This window comes from Apiospora phragmitis (genome assembly GCF_038363925.1).
Source record: "Apiospora phragmitis strain CBS 135458 chromosome Unknown utg000011l:1.0-3236445.0:1.0-3240683.0, whole genome shotgun sequence".
NCBI classification, from domain to species: Eukaryota; Fungi; Ascomycota; class Sordariomycetes; order Amphisphaeriales; family Apiosporaceae; genus Apiospora; species Apiospora phragmitis.
In genome coordinates this window covers 849,759-859,636 of record NW_027117411.1, presented here as the reverse complement: position 1 = coordinate 859,636, position 9,878 = coordinate 849,759, and the positions used below count along the sequence as shown (strand labels likewise).

General features: G+C 56.3%; 2 protein-coding genes across 2 annotated transcripts; one reads left to right on the top strand and one right to left on the bottom strand.

The window, feature by feature from the left end:
• Window positions 1-272: 272 nt before the first annotated feature.
• On the top strand, window positions 273-2,662 carry PG994_013087 (uncharacterized protein; the record flags this gene model as incomplete). The annotated part of the gene is made up of 3 exons (XM_066864496.1): window positions 273-321; window positions 378-501; window positions 556-2,662. The coding sequence occupies 3 exons, from the start codon at window positions 273-275 to the stop codon at window positions 2,660-2,662; spliced, it is 2,280 nt and encodes a 759-aa protein (XP_066709457.1).
• Window positions 2,663-5,903: 3,241 nt separating this feature from the next.
• Window positions 5,904-8,951, bottom strand: PG994_013086 (uncharacterized protein; the record flags this gene model as incomplete). Its single annotated transcript, XM_066864495.1, has 5 exons — window positions 5,904-6,714; window positions 6,786-7,089; window positions 7,155-7,356; window positions 7,506-8,811; window positions 8,902-8,951. 5 exons carry the CDS (start codon window positions 8,949-8,951, stop codon window positions 5,904-5,906), a joined length of 2,673 nt encoding a protein of 890 aa, XP_066709456.1.
• Between the last annotated feature and the right edge of the window lie 927 nt (window positions 8,952-9,878).

The following is a 9,878-nucleotide window of genomic DNA, read 5'->3' as shown; positions in this document are numbered from 1 at the left end:
GTACCTGGGCGGGAATGAGGGCCTCCTACCCATCCTACTCCACACGGTTCAGACGTCCATCCCCGGATTCTTCATATTTCCCAGGACCCCACATCAAGGTGTTGCAGGACGAAGGCACTATATAAACAATTGCCATCTCCCGTCTCCCGACTATGGCATAACCGGTGGGCAAGCACGCCAATTCTTGCAGATCCTCTAGATATCTCTGGTCGGCTCTGAGCTTGATCTTTGCTCTACACCGCTGTACTTCACTCCACACCTACGTCAAGGTCATGGCGCCGTCCATCCCCATCCCCACCCAAGGTGGAATGTTCCATACCTGTAAGTATACAAGCATAACAACCTCACGCCGTTGGTTATATACTGACGCCTCGCAGTCCAGGGGGTCACCCCTCGAAAGCAATCAACAGACTCTGCAGATGGCACCAAGACCAATAGCAGTGGCACGGCCAAGCGCATCACCACACCACATGCCTGTGCCGAGTGCAAACGCAGAAAGATGTAAGTACTCTTGGAAGCCATCAGACGTCCAGCACAGGGCTGACATCGCTATAGTCGGTGTGACGGCCAACAGCCCTGTGGGCAATGTCTTTCGAGCCGAGCCCCGAAGCGCTGCTTCTACGATAAACATCGCCAACGTGTGATTCCTTCGAGGAAAACACTCGAGGCTCTATCACAGTCACTCGAAGAATGTCGGTCCATCTTGAAACGGTTATATCCCAGCCATGAAATGCAGGCACTTCTGCCTCTTTCGCGTCAAGAACTGCTCAACCTTCTGGATCGGCCGACATTGGATACCACGAATGGACTGCCATCACCCCCACTTCACGCATCACCCATGTCTACGGAGATGGGTTCACCTTCATTGTCGGCAAGCGAAGGTCTCGGAAGCCTAGAACAGATCCCAGTGCGAGACATGGAATGGGACGAGGAACGCCGTGGCCGGGACCCTATCCCAGCGGAGGCTGACGACGTGAACGCTCTGTCTCTCTCGGTAGATCGACAAGCCTCATATCTGGGTGCTTCATCCATAAAAGCAGCCCTGATGGTGATGCTGAAGGTACAGCCAGGCTTACGCAACTCTCTTACACCGCCTCTTAACAGCGTCGAGATGGCACACAACATGCCAATCCTCAAGCAGAAAGTTTCGACCTCCAAGGAGCCGCAGCGGGTACCATGGTCCTGGAAAGGCCAGACATTAATCGACGCTTACTTCAAGAGGATCCATGTTTTCATCCCCATGTTGGACGAGGCATCGTTCCGAGCAGATTACCTCGAAGGCCAACGCTTCGACGCGCCCTGGCTTGCTTTGCTTAACATGGTTTTTGCTATGGGAAGCATTGCAGCCATGAAATCAGATGACTATAACCATTTCAACTACTACAACAGAGCCATGGAATACCTACCTATGGATTCTCTTGGCAGCAGCCACATCGAAACCGTCCAGTCCTTGGCTCTGATTGGCGGCTACTACCTGCATTATATAAATCGTCCAAACATGGCTAACTCGGTCCTTGGCGCTGCCATCCGGATGGCCAGCGCCCTGGGGCTTCACCGCGAAAGTCTTGCCCATGGCCCAAGTGGCAGTAGCAACGAGTTTGCTGTAGCTGAGGCGAGAAGGCGAACATGGTGGAGTCTGTTTTGCTTGGACACTTGGGCTACAACAACAATGGGTCGACCATCGTTCGGCCGCTGGGGTCCTGCCATCAACATTCGTTCCCCTGAAGCCGGCATGAGCTCAGGCCGCGACTCGGCACAGCATGCAGGAATTCTTCCTTTGATCGAGAACATCAAGTTCTGTAAGATCGCCACGGGTATCCAAGACATGCTGGCAATCACTCCACTTCTTCGCGCCGAGGATCGTTGCAACCTTGATGGACAGTTGGTCAACTGGTACAGCAACTTACCATGGCTGCTACGGACCAGTGACCCTTGCGCTGAACCCCTTTACATTGCGCGCTGTATCATGAAATGGCGATACCAGAACCTGCGCATGCTCATCCACAGGCCGGTGCTGCTGAACCTGGCGAGCAGTGGTGCGTCTCATGCTCCGGAACACGATATCGCTGCCATTGAGGCATGCCGCGACCTGGCAAAACAAACCATTGAGGATATCGCTAGGGAATGGACACGCAATCAGATGAGCGGCTGGAACGCAGTCTGGTTCCTATACCAGGCGGCCATGATCCCCTTGGTTAGCATCTTCTGGCAATGGGATAGCTCGCGGGTGGCAGACTGGCAGAAGCAGATCGAGACCATCCTCGAGTTACTGGACTCGATGCAGGACTGGTCACTCGCAGCCCGGAGGAGCCGAGAAGTTGTTTGGAGAATGTACGAGGCCTCACGGCAGCTGGAGCCGGATTTGCGGGCCCACAGTCCCCTGCAGCGACTGGTGACGGATCGCAACATCCTCATGGCAGACGGCTCAGAGCTGCACATGTCCCCAATCGGACTGGAGACGGAGAGCTTTGGCATGATGGGCCTACTGGACCAGCACGGACTCTGGGACCTGGATGGAATGCTCTGGGGCAGCCCCGACGACGTGGACTTTGGCCAATTCGGCAATGTCCACGACGGGGTGATGCACCTAGACTATGGTCTGATAGGACATCACCAGGTAGCCGCCGGCATGGAGGGGGCGGCTTTCACGTTCGCTCACTGAGAGTCATCGACTATTGGTCGGCATGGGGGCCAACCCGGGGGAAACCCTCCCCTAGAAGTGTAGACATAGCACCAGACTTGGACCTTTTCCCCAAGCGGTAACCTAGGGTTGGATGGAAGGGGATTCATGGCATTGGCGTTCAGGGCCTAAGGTCAAAAGAAGGTAAGTGCCAAACCGCTGCAGGCGACAACAGCGAATGAGAAAGAAAACGTGTGTATGAGGCATGATCTACTACTAGTTTTACATGGATAGCAGGCTGGATGGATACCCAATCAAAAAGCTCTTTATCATTACACACATTCTTGTCTTCTATGAAGGACTGGTAGGAGGCGGGAGGACCTGTTTCAAAGGGCAAGCTGGGGGTCACTACCGTCGGCTTCCCAACTAGGAAAGGGGACTGATGCTGGTGGCTGCAGGTAGGCAGGCGCCCAGTGCACCGAATTCAACGAGGTACGTACGCGCATGGCCGTTTACCCTAGTGTACAAGAGAGGTGGTATGTACCGCCTACGGGGCGGACAGAAGTGGGTAGCAGCGGCTTCGTGTAGTCATAATGATGATCCTATCCTTGAAAGTGGCAGGCGTCCGAGAAAGGGGCTGGGTGCATAACGAAATATAAAGGGCCAGAGACTCAAGATGGTGGTGGGTGTATGCGTGTGTGCCGGGCTTTTTCTTCCAATAGGTGCCATTATTATTAATGTCTTGCATAAAGACTGGTTTGTGGGGTTGGCGAGCGTGTACCAGACCGCCAAGGCCGGATGCCATTGGAAGGGGTAAAGAAAGGTATATTTTGGCCCTGTCACAAGGGGCAGTGAGTTAGGAGCCAGGGGTTCTGCTGCAATATGGACTGTCGGGCCGTAGCGAGAAACAGTTCAAATGTACGGTATTGTTTTCCATATTAGTACCGCAACGCCGAGAGGCCAGCGACAAATCCTGGCTACCTAAGAACTGTTCCATGGCACGATGCTACTTCATGCACATTAGTCGGCAGCGCAAGCTTCGTGGCGTTGACAAGGCAGAGCAGGGCAGCAGGGACAGGCAGCAGCTGGCCAGTAGGCAGGCTTGCTGACTGCCACAACCGCACCGGCACATTCCAAGGTTCGTTGCCAAGTGGCCAAACATGGGAGTTTACAGAAAACGCGATGGAGCTTCCCGATGTCGGCGCATCAGACGATATTAACATGAGATGGGGGGAAAAATGAAAAAAAAAAAAGCTTAACTAATTGGAAGAGAGAGAAAACAGGAGATGGAAAAATAAAAGCCGTTGGGCAAAAGGAAGATAAACTCGCCGAAGACAACACACGATTGTGGATGAGGTACATAAGTAATATGCATGGCACGTTGTGGATGTCCAGCGTCCAAAAGAAGTGTGGTATGACCGTGATCTGGCCAATGCGGAGTACCAAGAAGCGATCTGGAGATGATGCGGGGTAGTTGGTAGTGTAGAGAAGAACCTCCCATTCCTATCTCACGCCGTCTACCTACAGTGCCGGGTCTGCTGTGCGACACCGACAATGCCATGTCCTCCACACGCAAACGCCGGCAGTGCACGGCATCATGCACTCCCTCTCCTTCGGCCACGTTGGATACCTATGTAGAGACAGAGAAGAGAGAGATGCTGCTGCTAGCCGAGACCTCGCTTCAGCTTCCACGAGCATGAGCCATGTGTATTCGCCTCCCCAGCAGTGTAACCCATGTCAAATTTATTTATGACATTGTATGCTTCGTGATTGAGGCAGCCATCCGTTGGCAGGTTTTTTTTTCCCCCATCAGGTTTTTCTTTTCCGTTTCACCTAATCACACATACCCAAGTCCTAGGCAGACCGACCTATATCCGGACAGCCTTAACAAAACCAGGTCCGCGCCCTCCTTGCTTGCCATGAATTGATTTCCCCGTCGCGATTGATATATGACGGGCTCATCGCAAGCCCTCGTCTGTGATCTGACGTCACATCCGAGGGGTGGCATTCCCTGATTTTGAGTTCTTATTTTGTTCATCGGCCCCTTGTTGGGGAATGGATGGTTGGATGGGAAGAGGAGGAAAAGGGGAGGGGGAGATTAAGCAACGAGCCGTGTCTCGGTCGCCCATGCGAACTCGAGGTTTGGTTCGCCAAGCAGTATCGCTTCAATGTTCCCCAGACTCTTCCAGCAGCTTTTGCCGGCATGCAGCATGAAGAAAATGAAAGGAAGGCTGGATGGTTTCGTCACTGCCGTCCATTCGCGATTTCGCCTCCTACCCTACCCTACCCCTGCCCTGCCCTGTTTTCTTTTGCCCCTAGCACCATAATAGTAGACAGACATATACCACGCGGCACGCTTAGGGTTTCTTGCCGCTTCCTATAGTTCAAGGAACTCTTCAGTATAGATAGACCCAATAGCTTCTTTTTTTAATAGTGTTTGTCTCAACTCATCACATCCAGCATCCAGGACTCGATGGGCCTGTTCATGAAACAGGCTAGACTCCCAAGAAAGTGAATGGGAAAGGCCTACACCGGTCCGCAATGGAAGATGAATGGTGGACGGTGTCGAGAAGGCCTGGTGTATAATATAACACCCTACATACTAAGCAGGCTGTAGGTCTCAATCAGCTGGTATGACCGAATGAATCAGCCACATGCCTCCCTTCTTCGTCATAATATGAGGAATAACTCACCATTCTTGGACTCTTGTAGAGTGTGTCGCGTCATAGCTATCGCGTAGCTTTCTACTCCTGGGAATAGCGACCGTATCCATGATCTGGGGTGTTTCATATCCTGCATGACTCAATATGCAATAGCTATGCTATACCGCGATGTAAGAGGCGAACATATCATTTTTACTAGAGTGCCGACTCTGAGCGAGGCACCAATGGGGGCCGCCATTCATTCCTCTGATGATAAGAAACTGTAGACTGAATTGTCGTTTGAGAGATCTTTTAGCAACGCCAGATCCTGAGGGAAACTGACTAGAGTGTACTGTTAGAAACAGGACTGAGAGTCATACTCGCCGAAGACCAGACCAGTAGGACACCACCGCCTTGAGGCCCTACGCACAAAATCCTATAGGTGAGGCTGTCGTCGGGTCGTCACAGTTGTGCCCCATCTGGATCAGGTATCGAGAGAAAGCTGTGTCGGTATTTGCAACAATAGGAACTATTATTGTTTATTTTCGTTTATATACGCAGGTAGCGTAGTTTATAAAAGACGTCATAACCCATATCGTTTCATTGAGTTCAGCTAGCAATTCGCAATTGCTCGCTATATTCTAAACCCTTGCAGGAATGGTAGTATTAGTAGGCTGGGCGTTGGTCCCATTCCCGGCGGCGCCATCATAGTTGACGACGAACGGCACTGTCTCCACGACGTCCCAATCATCCTCCCTCGCCTCGTCGCCAAACACCCGGAGCGCGCTCGCCATCAGCCGGTAGGTCCCCGCGGGCAGGACCGTCCCGTCCGCCAGCATGCCCTGGAAGAAGGCGCGCTGCTCGTCCTTGGAGACGTACGTCTGGGGGTAGCCGGCGAGCGCGCCGAGACACGGGCGGCCCGTGGGCGTTTTCTTCGCGTTGGAGTTGGGACCGGAGCCTCCGTCTTGGTTGTCGCCGTTGCTGTTGTCCAAAACGACGTCGACGTGCAGGGCCCGGGTGCCCAGGATAGGCTGCAGCAGCATGTTGGGCGTCGCGCCCGCGTCGGGGATGTGGACGGGGTCCCTGTTGGGATTGTTCAGCACGGGCAGGTCGGCCGGATCGGGGGGCGTCAGGGTGTACGTGCGACCGGCGGCGGCCGGCGACCCGAAGTCGGCCAGGTAGCTCGAGCTCGCCTGCAGGATGGGCACGGAGCGCATGGCGCCGGCGACGCCGAGGTAGGGGATTACGAGGTACTCCTCGTCGTCGCCGTCGTCGCGCGTGCTGTTGACGCTGATGTACCCGCTGTATACGGGCAGCAGCGTTGCATTGAGGTTGCTGGGGGCCGTGAACACGACCGTGACGTTGGCCGAGCCGCCGGCAGGGACGGCGACCGAGTCGGCGTCGAAGCGCAGCGCGGCCCAAGCGCCGTCGACGGTGGGGTTGGGTAGCCGGCTTTGATGGGGGAGGCCGCGCCCGGTATCAGGGTGTACATGGTTGGCGTCTTGAGGTGGCCGAGCGCGTACGTCGCCGCCCGGTCGCCCGTGTTCTCGATCGAGAAGGTGTGCGCGCCGGCGAAGTGCTCCGTGTCGTTCAGGCTCAGGCTCGCCACGCTCAGGACGGTCTGGGCGAAGGCCGCGTCGTAGGCCTGGACGATGCCGGCGCCTTGCTGCGAGACGGGGGCCAGCATGCCCGGGTAGGTCTTGGTGCCGTCGAACCAGACCTTGGGCGAAGCCGTGGCTGAGATCAGGCGGTTGATGAGGGCGATGTCTTTCAGGGAGCCGCGAGCTTCGCCGATGAGCGCGAGGACACCGGCTACTAAGGGGCAAGCTGTCCAGGAAAGTGTTAGCCAAAGAGAGAATATGTTATTATAGAGGTCATAAAAATCAGTTTACCCATTGAAGTGCCCGTCATGATGCGATATCCGCCAAGAGGCAAGGGGTAGGTCGAGAGGATCTTGCCACCGGGCGCCGTCAGCTCGGGCTTAGGAAGAAGCTCCCAGGTCGGGCCCCAACTGGAGAACTCGCCCGTGTAGCCACCAGTGACGTGGTCTTCGAGTTCCATCAAGGTAGTGGCCGTCGCGTTGGGAACCCGGGACTGTCACCGTTACGTCCATGCCCTTGTCCAAGGCCTCGATCCATTGGGCTCCTTGGAACGGCGCCACGCTGATGACGCCTTGGATACCATCGACGTAGATGTACTGCTCCTCAAACGTCACGTTGCTCTGGACAATGTACGCCATATACTTGCCCCCTCTTGGCCGCGATATTTTCCCCCTGGTCGATAGGGTAGCACCGTGTCTTCCGAGAGTCCGGAACGTGCAGCAACACCAGCTTGTCCGACAGGTCAGGCGTGTCATCCGGCAGCGGGCTGCAGGCGTCTTCGGTAGACGTGGAGTCGTTGCCCATGGCGGCCCAAAGGGCCAGCTTCGTTTCTTGGGGGAAAGCAGGCGTCCCGGCCAAGAAGCCGTAGCTGTTGGCGCTGCCGGTGCCGGTGCTGTGGTTGGCAACAACAGCGCCGCCGCCGCCAGATGATTGCCCCGAGAGCGTGTACTCGCCCGTCGAGACGAAGACGGGGAAGACGGCGTTCTGCACCGCGCCCACGCCCGTGACGCCGCGGGCGCCGGCCGGCGACGAGGCCTGGAAGATGCCCAAGCCGCCGTCGTTCCCAGCGGCCACCACGACGGGCACGCCGGCGGCGGCGATGCGCGCGGACACCAGACCCCAGGCGTCGTCGGACCAGCCGTTGAGATTGCCGTCCGAGCACGAGATGATGTCATTGCCGTCCTCGAAGGCCCTGAGAAAGGCCGAGATGATGACGTCGGTCGTCGCCTTGGCCGCGCAGCCCCAGGCGCGGTAGGCGGCCAGCTTGGCGCCGGGGGCCGCGCCGGTGAAGCCGTACTCGTTGCCCTGCAGCTGGGCAGCGATGGTGCCCGCGACGTGGGTGCCGTGCCCGACGCAGTCGTCGTAGGGGTTCGGGTCCGGCTTGGGCAGGCCCGGAGGGCTGTAGTCGTCGCCGACGAGGTCCCACCCGGTCTCGACCAGGCAGCCGGGGCCAAAGCAGCCGCCCAGAGCTGGGTGGTGCCAGTCGATGCCGCTGTCGACGATGGCGATGCGGAAGCCCTTTCCGGTGATGCCCCGGGCGTGCAACTTGTCGATCTGGGTCATGAGGTGCGGCGAGAAGGTGTCGTTGGTCTCGTTGGCCGCGTCGCGTCGTTGATGGACCCAGCGGGACCCCGAAGAGGCAGGCCCTGGGATGTCGTGGGGAGCCGGGGTGCCCACGTTAAGACGGACGGTGCGGACCGGCCAGACGGCCCTCACTTGCGTTTTGATTTTCATGGCGGCGAGCAGGTCAGCGTGGTCATGGCGCGACGCATTGTACACCTGGAAGGAGGCGCCGTGGAACAAGGCCGGACTGGCCAGGTGCATCCGGTGCTCCGCCTCGATGCCATGGTCGCGCGCGAGCCGGGCGTAAAAGACGTCGGGGCTCTCGTTGGAGTCGAGCTCGACGATGTAGGCCCGGGACCCAGTCCGACTGGTCTTCGGGCTGATGCTGGGCGACCACAGTGGTCGCAGCCCCGAGCAGGGCGGCGCAGACGGTGCTGGCGAACTTCATCTTGGCCGTCGGATAGTTTCCGTGTACGACTGGGAGATGGATGATGGAGACATAGTGGCATTCGCGTCGCCAGGCATGGCGAGTTTATATAGACATCGTGGCATGGCTGGCCACGCATCGTTCGATCGTGAATCTGCATGGGGTGGAGTTGGGAATACGAGCTCCCCCGCCGATCAAGTGGAGGATTGTGGAGAACCGGCATGAACGGCCAATTTGCTTGCCCGGGCACGCCCACGATTGTGCCTTGTTCTTAGTTGCTATCTGCTTTACACGGTCTATTCTTTCAGCGGCCCTCCTTAGAATCTATTAATAAACTTTTCGCACGTCTGGCAATACGCCACCATGCCCATTCAATCACTGCAAAAAGCGCCGGTAAGGGCGGCCCGAAGCGCGGGCCTCTTAGCAAGGATGGACGGAACTGCGAGGACGAACGTCCTGTCCTGTACGCCAATTTGAGCCTCATGGCTCGTGGCATCGCATTCAAGCGAGAGCCCTTGGCGCTACTGGTACAGAAGCTTGAAAAAGCTACCTCCTTGTCAAAATGGGCGAGAGAGCTTCGAGGCGAAGAGACCGGCATCACCGTCTACCAAGCTGCCTGGCGCGTTCCGGGGAGCGAGGATGAAGACGAACAATCAGGTTTGCTACGATATTCCTTTGTTAGGGTGAATCTTGTCAGACCGTCACTTGGGTTCTTTGGTTCACGAAATGTCTTTGTCGCGCGTTTGTTTGACGGATTCATACAAACAAAGCGACTTTATTAGAACAACCATGCCAGTGACAGTACCAGATGCAAACAAATATAACCGACGAGCCTTGACTCATAGTTTCCATGCTGAATGTGTGCATCAAAGTGATCTACCACGGGACAGTCTCAACGCGTCTTGTTGAGCATACTCCTGGATGACGATTGGGTTATATCTCGAAAGCCAAAGATCCCCTTCTATCTCTGGAAAGAATACAGAAACACGCATTCAGCGCGAGCATCTGTTGAGCATTTTTATATA